Genomic DNA, 21,320 nt, shown 5'->3' on the forward strand with positions numbered 1-21,320 from the left:
TAAACTGAATTGAAATTTGACACATTTGACTCATTGGTTGGTAAGCTGATTTGGTTACAAAACAATAACAAAAATCTATAATCTATTACGTGTAATGACTCGCTATTAGTTTACTTATAGTCATTCCGTAATGTTACTAGATGAAAATTTGAATAGTGTGTCGATTCTCTACGCAGTGTAAACAGTGAGATTTTGGGCACTAGAGGATTCCAACACAGGAGTTAAAAATTCTGAAATTTTAGTCTCGTACTAAAACAGCACACTGGCTCAAACTTAAATAAAATTACACCATGGCTACAAGGTTTCCCCCAATTCAAAGATTATATTTGAGTGAATATGCCTCAGTTCTCAGCAGTCACACCACCCACATCTGTCAGCAAACTAAATTACATATTCTGCTAACAAATTTACAAATTAAGGGGGGATTGGGATATAACACACAACATAGGAATGGAAAATAATAATAAAGAAAATTATTTACACACATTTACGAAGATCATATTATTTGACAAAGCCTCCAATGAATACGCATGATTACTCCCAGTCAGGTGCAGCTCTTCTAACATGGAGGCTAATGAATGAGTTGCATAGACTATCAGCAATTCAGCAGAAATGCACCTTACCAGTATGTTTCAGATTTATTCACAGCGGCAATGAAGCGTAGTAACAGGATTTAATTACCCAACAACCAAACTGTCTCATTGGCTGAGGCATTGCATGATCATCCAACAGCAAGAAATAAGCATGGCTTTCCTTAGACATGTATCATGCACTCTTCTGAGCTGGAGACAACCAATGAAATCAAAGAGAGAGAGAGAGAGAAAGGGGGGGGGGGGGCGACGAACTGTAGATTCATCTTGCTTGAGTGTTCTCATCAGCATAGATACAGACACATGCATCTGCAGCACCAGCAGCAAGCAAGACTTGGTATGGGTGGAAATTAAGGCAGCTGACAGACCCAATTTTCTGAGCCATAAGGGTAGGATAGTATCGAATAGTGCCTAGTTGATCTCCTTCAAGGCTGAAAACTTTAATAAGTTGCTTGGCTGAGCCACTGGCAATGATTGGAGCGTGTCTATGTACAGCTAAAGCTGTGAGTGAGCCCCGGTGAGCTTCAATGGTAAGATAGGCGCTACTATGATTTCTTATATCAAGGAATTGAATATCTCCAGCCTGAGAAGCACTAACAATCTAAAGAGGAACACAAATACAACATAATTTCATCATCCTTTTCATATCAAATCCATAGATTGTTATTGAATTCCTACCAAGACGGACAACATTATATGAAAAAGCAAGCAAAAATTAGTAAAGATGATCTTACCTTTCCTGGGTCTAGTCCAGGTTGAAAGCCAATCCCCACCACCTTTTCAACTCTCTGTGTATGTGGCCGTAATCCACAGATAAGCCTAAGAAGCAACATTGTCAGTAGCCATAGTTAGAAAAACAGTAGCCATTAGTCAGATTTATGCAAGATTGCAGTGATTATATAGCTGATAAATGACAATGCTGCTCAATTCAGTTTCATCAACTAAGCAGATCAAAACTTGGAAGAAATTCACCAGAGATGCATACATTTCAGGTGTCCTGATGTCATAAAGTCTAACAGAACCATCTACAAAACCAGCCGCCAACTGTCCCCCATGAACTTGAGATGCAGCCTGAAATATAAGTAATAATACATATATCAGGAGAGAAAATCACTTTTAAGGAGCTCATATCTACATCTCTATCAATAGAATGGATAAAACAAATACAATCGGGAAGGCAAACCCCATCAAAAAGTTCAAAGAACCAGACGCAGAGCCAACTGAGCAATTTATATAAGCATTCAACTCAGATCTTTCTATGCCACCTCTAAAACCATAAACAGCTAGAGAATGAAAAATATATAATAATTAATAAATGATGTGAGAGCATACAACAAAAATTCCAAGGTTATTAGTTTTTCATAGACCATCAATCATTAAACATACCATATCAAATCCACTCCCAAAAGTCAGAAATGTTTAATGAAAAAATGATTACCCTGAGACAATCAGTTCGTAACTGTCACCCATAATAGCCAGTTAGCCATGCATGCAAAGACAAAAGTATGACATCAGAGATTGGGAGGGAGAATTCAACTATAGAGACAGTAAACATGAGGTCAACTGCATAAAGGTAATTTGAATAAGGCCTAGTTTAAAAAAAAAAAAAAAAAGCTTAATATTTTTTGGAATAACAGCAGTACATATATTGGATCGTTGTTACCAGGAAAAAAATAAATAAATAATGAGCAGAGTTCAAAACATATAATTGCCATTCCCAACATAATAGAAAATTTTACCCCAGAATAACACTTGGTAATTCCTTAATAGGATAATCCATCGGCTTAGTTGGCATGCCAAAACTAACTTGACAACTAAATAGTTACCAAGGCAAACTAGACTATGCACTGAATGAGGCTTACCAATGCTGAGATACTGCAATCCGATGATGAAGGTATAGGATTAACAAGCTGTTCTTTATCAAGATCCCAGGCCAAAATAGATGATATCTCACCCGATGCATACTGGTAAAAATTTACATCAATGAATATAACTGACATCACAAGATAAAACAACTTGGAAGTATTATTTCAGGACAGGATGATCAAAGAATATACCAGATAACCACTCTGTTGTTGCCAATCAACAACTGCATTGACACTCCTGACACCAGGTTTATGACCATGAATTGAAGAGAACGCAGTTACAAGTTTCTGTTTGCCTTTCAGAGTATAATCCTTCCAGATCCGAATGTTTCCATCAGCTGTCATGAGATTGACCTAAAATTTAATATTCTGCCAATAATTTAAGAAGGTATCATGGCAAACTGTAGAGAAAATTACATGAAGCAGCAAGAAGTAAGCTATCATCCAGCTCATTCATTAGGCAGAGCTTAGAGATTCCCTTGTCTGGAAAGTCATGGTTGTCGAAACTGTTTAGTAGTGTTGCCTCTTCATGGTTCCATATTCTGTGAAATAAACCAAAAACAAAAGAAAGTCAAAAATAAAATTCAAATTTTCATAATATGATGACTAACAAAAAAATCATGAAAACCACATAAATATTGTCCTGAGTGCTGACAAACAAACTAAAACACTCTTAATGCCTGTAAAATAATGTTAACACTTTTTGTTGTTTAGTTGCCCAAGTCTCTATTTATAAACATCAGTTGGTATTTATGAGGTCTACTCGCCATAAAGCTAAACAGACATCTGGAAATATTTACTCTTACCAACTCCCTACTGCTACAATCCTTAGTTCTGTAAATAAATTAACCTAACTCCCAACATTTCCTATGCAGAAAAATCTATCTTGCTCATCTAAAGTCATCCCCAGCTTCTTAATACTCTTATTACTCTCCACATAACTAATAACAGTACTAAAACACACTGCATACCTAATTCGTTCATTCTCATCAGCAGCTATCACAACAGGAGAAAAAGGTTGCATCAACACCGTTTGTGTGCCTCTTGTGTCCCATTTAGCTATTGGATTTGTTAGCCTGCTAACAGCTGACAACATAAAATGGCATGAAGTTCTTATTAACCAGAATATATGAAGAACGTGTACCAAAAGAAAATCATATTAAAATAAATAAATAATCGGAAGAAAGAGAACAAACCAGAGTGCTGGCATTTTGTGATGTGCTCCAATGCAAATTTTTCTCTCTCTTCTCTTCCAGCTATTATGGCTTCACTGTCATCTCCAGCCATTAACAGCGGTTTGGAGAAGTGCCCACAACTCCAATTATATATAATTGACTGTGGAAGAAAGCTGCGATCCGATGTACCAGTAGCCCCACCAGAACCTAAAAGAGGATCAGCTAAACCTGAGTCTGGAGAATTCATCAGATGGGGCCTAAATTCCAATGAACATACTCTACGGATTCCTGATAAGTAATTTAGACGAGGTGGGCTAACTGGAGGAGTTCTGAAGGTTAGAGGGGAGTGACCTGCCAAAGATGCATTCAATAATAAACAAACAAGTCGAAACATACTTTAGTGGGAATTATCACAAAATTCAAATTGGTGAACATTACTGAACTGCTTTTACAATTAACCTACATGATTAACATTAATAATCAAATTAAACAGAAAGGAAGATTACCTCCATTCATATCAAACCAAGAAGAGGAACGAGCCAATCCTGTAGCTTCACCAGTAGACTTAAATGGCTTTGCCACCACTTGTTCAATACCTATTATGGAAAGTACCCGTCGACCAAGGTTTGCAATCCGCGGAGATGGATCTTTTGCTAAGGTACACATAGCATGAACACATTGTGAATACAATGCATTGTCCAAGGGTTTTTGGCCACCATGGTTAACAACTCCATTGCTAAAACCATCATTCAGTATTCCTGAATCAGAATGATGAGATGAATCATCAGACAATGGGGACCCATGCATTATTCCAGAACCAGTGAGAGGACTGCTAGAAGAGCCACGCCCATCTCGAACCACTGAAGAATTATCATTTCCAACCCTCAAAGGACCAATTTGAGATGAAACAATACTTCCACGAGGCACATGTTGGTTCTGGGTAGGATATCCACTAATTGAATCTTTTATGTTGGCCAATGAAGGTATCGAATTCAGGAAAGAATTAGTCTGTGGTTTCCAGTATGCAGCAGCAATAGATTTCAGGTGCTTGTTATGGCCAAATGCGAAGCGAGCTAATGCTGACAGTTGAGAGAGCAAAAAAAAAAAAAGTTAGATATCTTGACTGACCCAACCATATATATTGATTTCTTTTATTTTTTTTCCCCCTTTTTTGTGTGTTTTTCGGGTGGGGGGAGATGAAATTCCAGGATTTTGTTTGAAATATCAACGTGAATTCAGATGTTTATTCACCTACCCGCAGCTACCTCTGCCCTCACCAATGGACTCCCATCTGATGCAACACTCAACAGACTCTTCACTATACTAACTTCAGCCCTAAATTTGTCATCATCATCACATTCTCCATCTCCTACAACACCCCTACATGAATCAAATCCCACATTGAGAAGGGTGCCAAGTGCAAAAACAGCAGATGCCCTAACCTGAGGAACAAGAGAAAACCATGACTTGGTTATTTAATTAAAATATACAAAGATATAGTCATCCCATAAATAGAAACAGAGCTAACAGTTACGGTAGTAGACCTCTGGCTGGGGTTCAGACAGTAGAGGAGCAAATACAATAGTAGCACCATGCAGCAAACCCATCGTCTGTGCCTCCGTAAAGTCTTCCCACAATTTCCCCAAACACAGGCAAAGCCACTGAAGGAGAAGGGGTTCAGTTTGTGAATCATTAGGAGATGAAGAACTCTGAAGATGCTCTAAGCAGACATGGATCAAGCCAGCTTCAATACAAGCTTCTTGACCTCGTCGATGACCGTCCACAATAACAGCCAAAACAAAAGCAGCCATCGCACGTTGCTCTGGATATGCTTCAATGCTATCAAGAAACTTAATAAAATAGTTATGACCTCCATCCTTTACTAAATCAACCTGGCATGACTGCAACCCAACAATAGATCATTATCCCTGAATGATAGACATGCGACAACTAGAGCTCTAACAGTAAATTGAGGTTGAAAACAAGAGATATACTAGAATTTCAGAACAAAACAGATAGATTTGTAATATTAACAATTACCCAGGTACTTTTTTCGTTTTGGTCAAATAAGGTATTTATGAGTATTTAAGAATTGTTTATGTACAAGAAGATTTGTAATATTAACAAGATTGGAATTTCTAAATAACCTCAGAACACTAAGTTTCCCATCCTAACACCCCCCCCCCCCTCTTCTCCGAAAATTCTTTTTTCTTTCCCTTTTCCCCATGGAACCCGAGAACCCAATGAGAATTATAGGAATAATAGTTTTCTCCTACATAGGGATCTCTTTCGATAGGGTATTGAATAATAGTACAACTAATAATATAGGCTATATAGTTCCCATATCTCTGTTTGCTCTTTTCATTATCTTCTACTTTTGTCTAGAGCCATATATAAGGCAATAAGTACATAAAAATAACATTGTTTATGATAAAAAGCCCCAAATTTCAACAGAAGTGACATAATAAGCGAAACTCGCCTACCAACTCATGCATAACAGAGCAAGTGCATATTTTTATGATAAAAATAATTTTAAAAAAATGGCATTCACTTGAAGATGACAACCCATCTCCTCCAAAAGTACCTTGTCAAGTGCCAGAATCTTTGTCCATATGAATACGAGAATTTGGCGTAGTTCTGGTGTTGTTGTTTGTAACAGCTTTAAAACATAAGGAAATATTCCAACAGACAATGCCTTCATATAATAAAATTGATATCATGTCAGAATATGATTTTTGTTTAGAAATAGGAACAACTAAGAGCTGATGAATTGAGAAAAACATTACCAGATCTACAGCCCATGGCCCCATATCAAGGAACCTTCCAAGGAGTACTAAAGCACGAAATCGATGGCTTTGACTAAGTAAAACCTGAAATCAGAACATAGCTACTTAAAGACAAAGAATGACCACTGAACACCATCAACAAAGAGCACTTAAGTTCTATCCACATATATTTGACAATTGACATCGAATTTCCAATGGCTGAATCAAAACCTAGAATTATCATATGTTGTTTGCATTGGAATTACCAGTAAGTAGCTTAATGTTTAACCTAGGATTTAAACATGATGACGAGGCACTTAATCTGTAAGGAAATTTTGCTAAAGAACTAGATTCTCACAAGTACATATGTTTGCCAAATTTCCATCAGAATATAATGGTCAACCAAATTAAATAATTTCAGTCAATTATAATCTCTTTCTATCTTACCCACCACAACCCACTTAAGGAACAGGGCCTGACAGCTGATTTGCAAAAATCATGCAACCTACATAACAAAAGTATCAGGAACCAATCTGATGGTTCCAATTGTAACAAAAATCAAGACATGTGACACACCTGAAGAACTATAGGCAACTGCTCTGGTGGTTTCTTATGTTCAGAACCATGGTCAAGCCATACCTCAAATGCTGTCAACTGCTCACTGAAAAATGTGCTGGGCTGAAGAAGTCAACATGCTTCACAGGTAAGTTCCTCTTATACATAATCTTTAGTATCAGTGTATTATTAACAAGGATTTTCAAACAACAATACCAGAACCAATTCCTTTATTATAATCAATTTCTTAAAGAAACTTCGTATTAGCCATATAAGAAAAGACCTGCATACCTGGAATTCGGCATTAGGATTGCCAACTAACGAGGGAAGTTGCGAGAGGCAGAGCTCAGCGGCCATGTCCCATGCATCCCTGCAGTGTAGGAAAACAACACCAATTGATGATAGATGTTACCACCTATTTTAAAATCATAATAATAATCACCAACAATACCACATATGATGTTGATGGGTTGGGGGCAAATTTGGGTGAGACACAGGAGAACAATTTGCAGATCGCATAATTCTCTCAGCAAGTAGAAAATTTCGAAAGAGACTTGCAACAAGCAAATCCTGTCTGAACAGTCTTTGAAAAAGATCTGTAGCATAAAATCAAACATCAGTTAATTGATACCAAATAAAATTGCTTGCTAAACGAATCAAAAAGATACAGCTCGGCAATTTCAAGTCCAGTAACCTACCATGAGAAAGAACATTCCAGGCAATTGTGTCAGTTACTGCCGTAAAGATCCAGTTCAATTCACCTAAAAGTGTCTTTCGATCATTGGGACGGCCAGGGATCTGATCTATAAGTGAGTAATCAAGTGACCCACGAAGTAATGAACGTGTGCAAAACCTGGAAACAAGGTACACCACAGAAATTACTAAAGGCCAGTTTACTAAGAAATATACACTTATCACTGCTCAGAATAATACGAAATAAAGACTTTTACTATAAGGAAGCAGAATCAAACATAAAATCAACCGGGAAAAAGGAAACCATATTTATCACAATGGTCACTTTCTAACACCATGGCTGCCGTAAACATGTAGTCCGGATCAGGTAATCAGTTCACCGGCAAAAATACCATCAAGTAATCAATCATGTTTTTTAAAAAGTTAATAATAACAATGTATTCTTTTTTAATTAAAGAAAATGACAATAATGATTGTGCAACCATGAAACATCCATAAAGCCACTATAAAAATGAACATGGTAGGTTAGTAAGGGAATGAAGGAGGGATCAATATGGGAGGTGTACAAACTAGAAAGATTAGGCAAACCAATGTATTATTTAAAAGCCCATGCATAATGTGTTTACGTATATATTATACACTATACATTATATCTTAAATATCAAACAATTTAAAGATGAAAAACTAAGCAGGAATTAATGAGAGAAGCTTCACCATCGTAATGCCATCTTTATAGGTGTTGTAAGGCAAGATGTAAACACATCAGCTGGGAACTCTGCACTTTGAGGCAAAGTCTCATGCGATTCACATGCTGCAAGCAGAATGCAATCCCTTGTGGACCCAGAGGAATTAGAAGCACTCCATTCATGTAGCTAACAAACAAGCAGTCCAGCATCCACAATTTAGCAGTCCAGATTACAAAATGTCAAATAATTTTCCTTATATTGGCAACTTTCTTTATACCGTAATTAAACATCATTTTAAGTGCAATGTAAATACCTCAATGAAGGAATTAACTATCAACCCAGCAGCAGAGCAATCAAAAACATAAATTGATGGGGTCTTCAGCCAGGAATCAAGGTCACTGATGGGTAAAGGGATATACTGTGTATAACTCTGCAATATTTTTATTAACAATGAGAATAAGAATGTCATGAAGTTCTTTCATTACTATGATTCAATAGTATATTAAAGGCTTTTTAACTATTTTGAACCTACATATAGCAGTCAGGGAATTAAGCTAATCAATATTCTCTGACAAATAATAATTTAGATCCTGTTGGGACCAATTTAACTATTTTAAACCTATAGTATAGCAGTCAGGGAGTTAAGCTAATCAATATTCTCTGATAAATAAAAATTTAGATCCTGTTTGGGCCAATTATCAGAGTAAAATTGGTCTTGCTGATAATTATTGCCACCAATGGTACTTACATCTCTTCCTACCCCTCACAGTTATGTTCTTTTTATCAAATTATCTGAGGAAACTAAGATGCATAACTAGTACAGAGATTGAAATTTGTTAGAAACAAACAAAATATAATATCTGTAGATATCAACAGTATCAGTTATGATTTGATATTCATATTTACCTTTATTTTATGATTATTTCCTTATTTGATTAGGATTAGGGTTCCCCAATTACTATAGATAGGAACAATGTCTTACCTCTTGTAGGATATAACACACCAAGAAAAAACCATATCTTCACTCTTCTATCTCCTATCTAATATCCACACTGTTAATATGGTATAAAAGCCTATCCTAAGGTTGTTAATGAGTCATCTATAGATATCTAGTCCTACAAAATTCATGCTCTAAATGTCTAGTCATGGGCTTGAATACATCCTGCCGAGAGCTATGGCTATAATAGGCTTTCTAAGACAAGGCAAGTTTCACCTAATATGGCATCAAGGCAGTATACCAATACCATCCTCTAGGACATGTGACATTACTTTTCTTTACCAAGTTCATATAATTTGGAGTATTGTTATTCCTTCTATTATAAAGAACTACTATTCACTACCAACTTTTCTCCATCAGCCACTTTCACAATCATTGGCTAACTTCTACAACATTGTTTCCAACGACCAATCTCACCAACAAAACCACCTCTTGCACGACCCTTTTCCAGGAAAATCATATCTTTGTTTGGTCTCTACACATTACATAGATGTTACAAGCGTTCCGTCATGTTCTCCAACCGCGCTGCTTCGGCCAACCACGGCAGCACATCCTGCATAATCTTAGAACAACGCTTGCGTTGTTGAACGAGCCTCGGTCTCCTAGATGTATCTTCAATCTGGATGCTGCTCCAGTGATTGGTTTTCATGTTACCATTTTCAACCCTGTTTTCAAAGACCAGTGGTTTTATATGTTTGTGACTAGTTCTGCACTTCCAAAGATGTTTGATGATTAAACCTCTTGATTGTTTTCGGCTAACTATATTGTTAGTCCTATTGGTCCTTAAAGTGTTCATGTCATCACTCCAGCAATCTCTCATCAACATATTGTCTTTTGGCAGTCCCAACTAGCCTCATTTCATCTTCAACAACTCTAGCCTATTCTCCATCGTATTTTATATCATTAAGGGTCAAATTGTAACAATCTTAAAGCTTAATGAACTTTAGTTTGAGGAGTGCTAGAAATTATCAAAGAATATTAGCGATGATCTCATACAATAGATTTTCATATTTACCTTTATTTCATGATTAAATCCTTATTTGATCAGGATTAGCATCTTGCCTATTGTAACAAACCATGTAATATCATATTAATACAATTCATATTAGTCACATCCTTTCTATTCTCTCTTCTTTCTCTTCTATCTAAAGCCCACAATAATAATACCAACAACTAAGCCTTGTCCTACCATGTGGTGTTGGCTACATAGATCAAATGAAACCTAATAACTTATCGTAGATTATTTCTATATATAAACCAATTATATTTGATTTATCACATGAATAGCTGACTTTAAGAACTAAATGGGAGATCACCTTATTGAAGACCCAAATTTCACCGTTAGCAGTTGGCTTTGGCACACCATGCCCATTGTAATGAAATAAAACTCTTTCTGACTTTGCATATCTACGACATGAAGTGCAAAGCTTCTTCACCTCATCCACTGTAGGATCAAGTTGATACTTGTAGCGAGCCTGTTAGCATGCCCACAAGGTTAACTAAAAATCAAATCCAAAAAGATAGTGTGAGGATGACAAGATTAAGATATTCAACCTTTGGTTGCCATCTTTCATATTGGCTGCTCAAATTTTTTCCAATTGACTCTAATGCCTTTTGCGGTGCCATAGAAAAAGGATCTGTTCAAATCAGAAAGGTAAACATTCAGAAAATGTCCAGCTTAAGAAATTTATCTGTCTCGTTAAGAGAGCTGCAACTAACTCAATTTTTATGCTGGGCATCAGAAAGTGTGATACCAGAAGTTGAATAAAATAATTACAAATATGAATTATAGAGTCAATCCATAGGAAATAAGTGCAGAGTACATAAGAATCTGCGTTATCACCCAAACTGCATTTACATTGGTTTGGAGTTTGGAGTATCAGCAATTAGAAATTTCGAACTTTAAGAAACAAGTAACATTTCAGGACATAATATAAGTGTATAACATTACTTTGAAGGGACTAACAGCTACTTCCCAACGTCAACTGAAAATAAAATTACAAAAATAAAAATAAAAAAAAGTCAAAAATATCAAATCAGGAAGTTATTTAGAGCACAAAAGTTCGCAAACCCTGGAAGACAATTTTTTGTAGCAAATGGGATCAAAGAGGAGGTAAGACAGAGACCTATCCAGCACTCCATTCTGGCACACGGAGATATCTTTATTACATCTGGTGGATCAACACTAATGTTTAAACATAATACTAGAGCTACACATCCAGTCTTCATCTGCACCACAAAATTAGGACTTAAATCAAAAGCATGCCTCACATTGAAACATAAAAATATGAAATGTCAACATCATTCAGAAGCAAGGAGACACTCTAGAAGAAACTTTATTCTAATTACAAGGAGAGAGAAGTTAAATATCAGTGCAGAAACCAAGGATAAAACAAGACCAAGAAAAAGAAACTTCTGTTGAAATGTTGACTACTACTTTCTTTTTTGTGTTTTTTTATTTTAAAAAATAAAAGAATTTCATTATGATAAGAAAGAGAAGATACGGTGAATTGGAGGCAAAGACTTCCTCCGAACCAAAAGGAAACAAAGAAAGCCAATTAGTGAACTGTGCCTTTCCAATCTCTCAACATGTCTGAGAGGGCAAGTCCTCTGAAGAGACCATATGCTTTACACCATAGAGATGCATGATGACAAATTCTATCCAATACAACAAATCCCCCTGAAATTCTATCATTAAAAGTGTGTGAATTGTGCTCCAGAGAAATAATCCAGATACTGGCATTCAGTCATTTTCTCATTTTCTCATTGCCAGAGAAAGAATTATGATCCTAAAGAAATAAAAGGAAACCATTTTCTCATTGCCTCGGCTGAGAAAATTGCTTCAATCATGCAATTCCAGACAGATTTACCAAATCTAGGTTCGGTAAAATAGGAACACCAGAAGTGTCACTATGATGTTCATTCAGAGTTAGTTAGTGAAGCTTCGTCAATACACATATTGCGTTCTTAGTATTATCATCATTTCCCAGATCATTTTAATTCGAAATCCACCAAACTATCACACACTCTAGAGAATAAAACAAGAAGTTGATAACCATTCATATATTTAAATTTTAAAAACAAAAAGGTACAACGCTCTAGAGCTCTATTTATATATGCCACTTTGAACTTCACTTTCTGTACCTTAGATGATCCAAACACTTCTTTGACAAAAATCGCATACATTCACAAAGTCTATTACATCCACACAAATACCATCCGTCTAAGAAAGGAAAAAACTTCGAACTTTCTAATACATATTGCACGTGACCCTAAATTAACACTACTTTCATTCATATCCAAATTATCATTGTCAAATTGTTAAATCGCCAATCCACCACAGCATAACGCAGAAAACAATGGAAAAAGAACACAAATAAAAGGAACAACAACAAATTGCAATTTGCAACCACTGCATACTGAACTCCAAATTTAAAATTAAAGAAAATGCAAGCTTACTCTGTCTTTGGGCCGCCATTTCGACACAAGGCCACTCTCCGACGGTCCAACGGGGACGGCAGCCTCAAAGGCCTCATGCCGGAGCTCGCAGAGGACGACAGTCTGCGGCAAGTACGCCAAGCTAGTGGCAGCGGCGTTACCGCCGTAGCTGGCACTGGTGCTGGTGGTGGCAGTAGCAGTTCCCGACTCGGAATCCCTACGCTGAGAAGCGAAATCGGTGTCTTCATATGCGGCAGCGGCGGCGACGGATGAAGAGGAGGCGGCGCAATCGTCGGCGAGGTGGTTGGGGAGGAGTAGGACGGGGGATTGGGAAAAGCGAGAGGCCATTGAATCTCCCAATGCCATCCAAATCTCGAGAGAGCTCAGAAGCGATCATTCATTTCGTTTCAGTGTGAAAATGAAGGGATCCGAAGAGGGGAATAAAGAAACAAAAAAACCCTAGGGTTTTTGAGCTGAATAGAAATAATAAGAAGAATATGAAAAAGAAAAAGAAGAAGACGATGATTAAGATGACGATGATGATGGTTGGGATGGTGATGATGAAGGTGGTGCTGTGGGGTTGTGTTAGGGGAAGCAATACCATAAAACAGTGGCGGCACTCTTTTCTTTGTTTCTGGGTCTCGCGACTAGGGGAACGGTAATGGTAAGGATTTTTTTAAATAAATATAAAAATCTATTATTTACGAAAATATGTAATTTGTAACTTTTTTTTTTTTTATCGATTTGCATTTTATATTATTTAGCTTGTTTATGCTTTGTACTATAAAAAAGATAAGACATGATACGACACAGTGGTATGATGTTGGCACACATAGTGTGTAATGTGATATTTCGTTTATAATGTAAATAAGATATACGCGATCTTATTTTAAGTAAGAAGCGCACTTATATATTGAACTTGTAATCGTGCCTTTTGAAGTCACTTTTCATCTATTTTTTTCTATTTTTCTCCTACTTTTAGTCTTTTTTAATCATATTATCGAAGTATTCGGAGATTAAGGGACGCGCAGATGCACGAGAAGAGGACATCAATCGTCTGAACGCGACATAGCATATTGCTAGAGCAATCAACTTCCATGTTAATATTGTTATTTTCATGTTTAAGTTAAATAAGCATATATTATAGTAATGGTTAGGGTACTTCTATAAATATAGTATATATTAGGTGGTAGAATGTAAGTAAGTGTTAATGAATAGGGTTTGGTTTAACTTATTAGGCAAATTATTTTTTAAGTAAATGTTTATTGCATTTTGTTATTTATTTAATTTTATTTCTATATTTTTAATTTTAATTTTGATAATTTGGTAGATATCTTTTTCGAAAAATCTCTACATACAAGTCTTTTAATTATATAAGTCTTACAAGTTCTCAACATCTCTTATCCCTAAAACACGCTTCTTATGGCACGTATGTTTCACGCGCCTCCTTAACAGATTTTTCAATCACTCAACGCGCGAATATATAACTTCCTTTTTCGAAAGGATTTCGTTTTCTTTTTCGAATTTCTTCTGCGTTTTCTTGCCTTCTCTCTTCGATCTCTTTCGAGCATTTCTCTCTGCCTTCTTCTTCGTGTTTTACGTTCGTTTCTCTCTGCTTCTTCTTCTTCTTCATTTACGTGCTTCAGATTTTTCGTTTCATTTTGCGTTTATCCATTATTTTTTGACATCAAGCTGTGAAATCGTTTTTGAAGATAATGGATGATTCAACTTCAGATTCTCAGCTGAACCAGAGCGAAGTGGATTTTGAAACTGAATCCAATCAAGTCACTGAGGTGTGATTTAGTTTTAGTTAGTAATTGGCGGGGTAAGGGCGGTGGTTCGTCCCGCTTGCGCTTAGATGTGAGGTCGGAGGTAATAGATCCCGCTCACATCCCTTCGGATCATCAGAGCGTGCAGGCGCAAAATCCTGTACAGTGATCCGAGCACTATATATCGGGGGTTCCCACATCATGAATCTGAAGGGCAACATCTCCATGGAGATGTGTCGGGTTGACAGTTGAACCGACAATGTGATATCATAGCCAGTAGTGCAGGCATTCATCATATGCATTTTCTACCTGTTTGTGTGCTTTGCCGACTTGATATTGTTTCTCCCTATCTGTTAAACATGTCTAATTGCTACTTGTATTAATTGATGTATATGCCTCTACTTGTGTTTTACTTGTATTGTATATACTTGTGCTTTGCTGGAGTTGAGGGGGTTCGAAAGGCGGTGGCGATGGGGTCGCATGGCAGATCGGTTGGTGAAGGCTGTGGGACAGCGGTGTTTGATTAGAGTAGAAATTTCCTAAGATAGATTACCCTGTTATGGAGTTATGGCTTAAGGTGTATTAAGGAATTACATATTATGCTTATTTGTTTTAGAATGCTTTAAGCTTGAATCTTGTGATGGATAAGGAGTCTAGGATTGCCTTTGGTGTCCCGGGGTCTTATATCCTACATCACTGGGAACTGTTATCATACTGAGAACCTCCGGTTCTCATACCATATTTCTGTTGTGTTTTTCAGATGCAGGTTGCAACCCACCTCGGTGAGTTGTCTGATTGGTGACAAGAGCGAAAAATCTGGATATCTTTTGGAGTGCTTTTGATTTATTATATATATATGTCTCTCACTTTTGTATTTTGATTTGGCCTAGAGGCTTGTATTGAGAGAACAAAACTTGTATAAGCTGTTTTTACTATCTGGTTTCATACATGGTCTGTATATGGCTAGCCGACTTAAACTCCGTGAGTCATGGCTAGCGCCTCATGATATTATAATATTATACTATGACGTTTTGTTATTCTATACTTGTTTTCTTATGCTTTAAGTCAGTAGCTTCGTTAGTACGTTTTGCGCTTTTGAAATCCATATTTTGAGCTATATTCTTCATCAGGCTTCTAGATATTACTAATTCCTTCTATATAATATATGTAAAAGCTTAGAACTGTCGTAACCTTTGATTAACCTTTGCTTTACGACGTGAGGTAAGGCTTAGGCTAATTAGGGTGTTACATTTAGTGGTATCAGAGTGGTTAATCCTCGTGAGCCTGAGGGATGAATCGATTGTGCTTCATTGCATACTTTGTGTGTCTTTTCTTTGATGCTATTAGGTTTGTCTATTTTGCATAGCATGCTTGTTTGTGAGTGCCTGTTTGGTATAAATTGAAGCACTAGACTTTTGATATTGATACTGATCACCTTAATATCGATTGTTTGGTGTAGACAGAAATCCTACATGGCTACTCGCGGACGAGGTCGAGCACGTTCACGTGAGAGTAGGAACGAGCAACCGGCAGACAACCATGCCAAATTCATGGCGGCGATGGCGAATCTTGCCAACACTATGGAGGCAAATGCTGCTGCAACTCTGGCCGGGAACGGCAATGGAAACGGGAACGGCAACGGAAATGGGAACGGCGAAGGGAATGCTCATGTTAACATTGAGGGAAACGGAGATAACACGGAGGACATTCCGATGACTTTGGAAACTTTCCTCAAAGTTTATCCGCCAACATTTCGAGGATCAACTAATCCTACTGAAGCGGACCACTGGTTCCAGGCCATGGAGCGTGCTTTACAGGCGCAGCATGTTCCATACAATCAATATGTAGAGTTTTCCGCTTATCAGCTTGCGGGAGAGGCCCAGCCTTGGTGGCAAGCAGAATGTCGCTTGCTACAGCTATAGAACGCTGAGGTCCCATGGGATGTGTTCCGAATGGCCTTTTACAATAAGTACTTCCCTGAGTCTGCAAGGGAAGCGAAGGAGATAGAGCTAATGTAGCTGAAGCAAGGTTCCATGTCTGTAGCTGAGTACACCAACAAGTTCGAAGAGTTTTGTAGGTTTTCTCGGGTGTGTCAGGGTGACCCAGAGACTTTCGAGAGCTGGAGGTGTATTAAGTATCAGAGGGGTTTAAAGGATAGCATTATGACTACTGTGACTCCTATGGAGATCCGTGTCTTCTCCGACTTGGTGAACAAGGCAAGGGTGGTGGAAGAATATGCTAAGACAGTGGCTGCGTCCAAGGACACTCATGGAGGAGGTAGTAGCAAAGGGCGTGGCAAATATTACCATCCAAGGGGTCAAAGCTTCAAGAGAGGAGGATATGTGATAATGAGAATAATTGTATGGTTCGGAATCGATCAAAACAGACATCAATTCATCGGTAGCATAGTCCAAACCAACAATGAATTCTCAAGATCAAATAATAAATTCAAATAAAATATAAACCAAGAGTAATTAAACCTCGGGTCGTCTTCCCTAGGAGTTGCAATGAAATGTACAATTATTGGCTATGAAGGAGAGAGCATGGGGGATTGGGAATGCAAGCAAGAGAGCAAGGGAATGTAAATAGCAAGAAATTAAATGATCATGCAAGGAATTAAAAGAAAGCAAATAAACATGCAAGGAATGTAAATGGCAACTCTTAGCAAGAATTGGGGAGTTTAGGATTCCTATCCGAGTTATGGACCACAAACATGGCAATTGTGTGGAATCAATCCAAACTAGTCAATCTTCCTTGAGAATTAGTCAAAAGAGTGTAATTGTCTCAATCCATAAGTCCTAGTCAACTCACTAATTACTTAGTGAAAGACTAGAGTTAATGGAAACCAAACCAATTAACTATTCTCACACAATGCAGAATGGACATCCACAAGTCAATTCCACCCAAATACCCAATTTCTCAACCAAGAGTGTAAAAACTAAACATGCAGGAAATTAAACATCAAAGCAATTGAAGTCAAAGCAATTAAATGCAAGGAAAGAAAACTTAAAATGCAAGAAAACCTCTTGGCAAGTAATTGAGAGCTAAGGCTACCTATCCTAGTCATTGACCACAAACACATGATGATTATGAAGAGTTAATCCTACTTAGTCAACCTTATATCGAAGATAAGTCAAATAGACATAGTTAATTTCAATCCCTAAGTCCTATGTCAACACTAAGGGGTCACATAGAGTCAAGGGAAACCAAATCAACTAACTACTCTAATGTATCAACCAAGAATGGACATCAATGACTCAAGGAACACCAAAGTCAACAATTTCAAGCCAAGAGTGAAGAAAAAATAAGTGAAAACTAAGCCAAGAATTTTATCAAACACTTGGTGTGCATGAAAATAAAATAATATTAAAATGCAATAAAGTAGATTCTAAAGCTACCAAAACAAGAAAATGACAATGACAACTAAATAAAGCAATAAATGACATGAAAACATAAATTTGCATTAATTGGAATTAAAATAACAAAAGTGTTCATAACGTGAAAATTGCCATAAAAGAGAAAAGAACAAAAGAGATGAAGAAGATAAAGACAATAAAGCATAGAAATATAAATGAAACTACACTAAAGCAAGAATTAAAGTGCTAAAATTAAAAGAAAACTAAGCTAAAAACCCTAATTCTAGAGAGAGGGGGGAGCTTCTCTCTCTAGAAAACTAAGCTAAAACATGTAAAAATCTAAACCTAAGTGCTCCCCCTTCATCCTTATTCAATTTGGCCTTAAATAGCTTCAAAAAATGAGTTGGATTGGGTTTTGGGGGCCCAAAAATCGCTGCCAGTGAGTTGCAATTAATGAGGTCATGTGCAGGGACCTGTGCGGACGCACAGATGTGTGCGTCCGCACACATGCTGAATTCTGACTTGTGTGTATGCAAAAGTACCTGTGCATACACACACGTAGACTTATGTCCACTATAGCAAATTGCATATCATTTTGAAGCCCCGGACGTTAGCTTTCCAATGCCGCTAAAACCGCCTCATTTGGACCCTTGTAGCTCAAGTTATGACCAATTTAGTACAGAGAGGTCAGGGCTGGCAGTTTTTCAAATCCTTCATTTCTTGAATTCTTCCCTTTTGCATGCTCTTTTCCTCACTTCTTCAACCCATACTTGCCTTGGAAACCTGAAAATCACTTAACAAATACATCAAGGTACCAAATGGGATTAAAGTGAATAAAATTGACTAAATTAAGCACAAAAGAGCATGTTTTCACTTTCAAGCACAATTTAGGAAGAAATCTCAGAAGCATGCTATTTAGGTGAATAAATGTAGGTTTATGTGATGGAATCCACTAAAATCAAACCAAAATATATTGTAAAATATGGATTCATCAATATGCGCATCAAGGTCCAGGAGGCTTCAGAAAGAATGCTCATGATCAGTTTCAGCGTGGCAAGGGGAGAGGAAGTCAGAGTGGTTGCTTCAACTGTGGCTTGCCTGGTCATATTGCGAGGGATTACACTCGTGGGAAGAACCCGGATGTGAGTCAGAGTCCGCACCAGGGGTGAGTCTTTGCTGTGAATGCCAAGGATGCTTTCAAGGCGGACCCGTTGATGAGAGGTAATTGTTTATTTGGTGATAAGTCCTTAATTGCATTATACGATACTGGAGCATCGCATTCGTTTATCTTGTTTGCTAAAGTTGAAGAATTAGGCTTGAAAATGTCAGAGTTACTTTTTGATCTGCATGTGCATACCCCACATCAGACAGTTATGACTAGGTCAGGTTGTAGACAAGTAGGCTTCAAGCTTGAGGGTAGAGATTTTGTACATGATCTAATCTGTTTATCTATGGTTGGGTTGGAGATGATTTTGGGGTTTGATTGGTTGTCGAAGAATCGGGTTTTGTTGGATTGCTTTGAATGGACAATTTGGTTTATGTCGGAAGGAGAGAGTGGGGCAGTGATAACCACAGGATATTATCTGAACTCTGTAATAGTGCACTGTAGTGGAAAAGAGTGTCAGGGTTACATCTTATTAACTGCTAATGCTTCGGGTGATACCTAAGGCTTAGATCAGGTCCCAGTAGTTAGGGATTTTTCGGAGGTATTTTCGGAAGATATCCCTGAGTTCACTCCTCAAAGAGAGATCGAGTTTGCGATTGAATTGGTGCCGGGAGCCAGACCAGTGTCGATTGCACCGTATAGGATGGCTCCGAAAGAACTGGTCGAGCTAAAGGTTTAGTTGGAAGTGCTTCTGAACAAGAGGTTCATTCGACCGAGTGTGTTGCCGTGGGGAACACCAGTTTTATTAGTGAAGAAGAAGGATAGAGGAATGCGGCTGTGTGTGGATTACCGTTAGTTGAATAAAGTGACTGTGAAGAATAAGTACCCGCTGCCAAGGATAGATGACTTGATGGATCAACTGCAAGGAGTTGGAGTGTTTTCCAAAATTGATTTGAGATCCGGTTACCATCAGATAAGGGTAAAGGAGGACAATATCCCTAAGACCGCGTTTAGGACGTGCTATGGACACTACGAGTTTACTGTGATGTCTTTTGGGTTAATGAATGCACCTGCTGTCTTCATGGATTATATGAACAGAGTCTTTCGTCCATTTCTGGACAAGTTCATGGTGGTTTTCATAGACGACATCTTAGTTTACTCCAAGACGGAGAAGGAACATGAGGAGCATTTGAGGATTGTGTAGCAAATCCTAAAGGAGCAAAAGTTGTATGCTAAGTTGTCGAAGTGTGAGTTCTAGAAGGAGGAAGTAAAATTCCTAGGTCACGTGGTGAGTAGAGGAGGAATAGCAGTGGATCCTTCTAAGGTAGAAGCGGTGATGGAATGGGAAAGACCGACGACGGTGACGGAAGTTAGGAGTTTCTTGGGGTTAGCCGGATATTACTGGAGATTTATCGAAGGATTTTTCCAGATTGCGCTCCCAATGACCAAGTTGACAAGAAAAGAAGCGCCTTTTATTTGGACGTCGGAGTGTGAAGAGAGTTTTCAAACTTTGAAGCAGAGGTTAACTTCAGCACCTGTTTTGATCTTGCCGGAACCGCATGAACCGTTTGAAGTATATTGTGACGCTTCGTTGAAGGGTTTGGATTGCGTGTTGATGCAATACCAGAACGTGGTGGCTTACACATCGCGTCAGCTGAGACCGCATGAGGTGAATTACCTAACTCATGATTTGGAATTAGCGGCGATTGTGTTTGCACTGAAGATTTGGAGACATCACTTGTTTGGAGTAAGGTTTAGCATCTTCTCCAATCATAAGAGTCTCAAGTACATCTTTGATCAGAAGGAGCTAAATATGCGTCAGAGGAGGTGGATGGAATTGCTTAAGGATTACGACTTTGATCTGAGTTATCACCCTGGAAAGGCAAATGTGGTAGCAGACGCTTTGAGTCGGAAGTCCTTGACAATAGCTTGGATGAGAATCAAGGAAGAGGAGTTAGTGGATAAGTTTGTGGATCTGAAGCTGGATATTGGTGAGGTTGCTGGAAGAGCTTGTTTGAACCAGTTACAAATTTCAAGTATGTTTAAGATGGAAATCCAAAGGGCTCAACAAAATGAGCAAAAGCTTCAGCAATTGTTTCAACCAGTTGGTGACAAGAGACTTGGAGAATTCACCAAAGATGATGAGGGGTTGTGGAAGTATAAAGGGAGGATTTGTATACCGGATGTTGGGAGTTTAAGACAGGACTTATTGTTAGAAGCTTACAACAATGGGTTTTCTATTCATCCCAGAAGCACGAAGATGTATTATGACTTAAAGAAGATGTTCTGGTGGCCGGGGATAAAATGTGATGTAGGTACAGTGGTA

The 21,320-nt window shown here is 37.9% G+C and overlaps 1 protein-coding gene across 2 annotated transcripts; it reads right to left on the reverse strand.

Moving 5' to 3' along the window:
• Positions 1-221: 221 nt before the first annotated feature.
• On the reverse strand, positions 222-13,708 carry LOC112743792 (regulatory-associated protein of TOR 1). 2 transcript variants are annotated; one of them, XM_025793135.3, is made up of 24 exons: positions 12,786-13,708; positions 11,453-11,555; positions 10,881-10,963; positions 10,643-10,801; positions 8,643-8,759; positions 8,358-8,515; positions 7,649-7,803; positions 7,402-7,546; positions 7,242-7,320; positions 6,972-7,073; positions 6,417-6,500; positions 6,215-6,325; positions 5,175-5,531; positions 4,886-5,072; positions 4,137-4,709; positions 3,652-3,981; positions 3,427-3,541; positions 2,873-2,997; positions 2,648-2,793; positions 2,453-2,554; positions 2,029-2,049; positions 1,576-1,661; positions 1,325-1,409; positions 222-1,191 (listed from the first exon to the last, which is right to left on the reverse strand). In XM_025793135.3, exons 1-24 carry the CDS (start codon positions 13,128-13,130, stop codon positions 853-855), a joined length of 4,107 nt encoding a protein of 1,368 aa, XP_025648920.1. In that variant the 5' UTR covers positions 13,131-13,708; the 3' UTR covers positions 222-852. The 2 variants fall into 2 exon arrangements, with proteins under 2 accessions (XP_025648920.1, XP_025648921.1); XM_025793136.3 differs by lacking the exon at positions 2,029-2,049.
• Between the last annotated feature and the right edge of the window lie 7,612 nt (positions 13,709-21,320).

This window comes from Arachis hypogaea, chromosome 14, assembly GCF_003086295.3.
Source record: "Arachis hypogaea cultivar Tifrunner chromosome 14, arahy.Tifrunner.gnm2.J5K5, whole genome shotgun sequence".
Classification (NCBI taxonomy): Eukaryota; Viridiplantae; Streptophyta; class Magnoliopsida; order Fabales; family Fabaceae; genus Arachis; species Arachis hypogaea.

What these genes read in the sequence shown, in the direction of transcription:
- LOC112743792 (XM_025793135.3), bottom strand. Translation starts at nt 13,130, where the DNA reads ATGGCATTGGGAGATTCAATGGCCTCTCGCTTTTCCCAATCCCCCGTC. An exon ending in CAGAATGGAGTGCTGGATAG is followed by an intron (nt 10,964 to 11,452) that starts GTCTCTGTCTTA and finishes TGATTTGAACAG; the next exon opens with ATCCTTTTTCTATGGCACCG. An exon ending in GACATCAGGACACCTGAAAT is followed by an intron (nt 1,410 to 1,575) that starts GTATGCATCTCT and finishes GTTGCTTCTTAG; the next exon opens with GCTTATCTGTGGATTACGGC.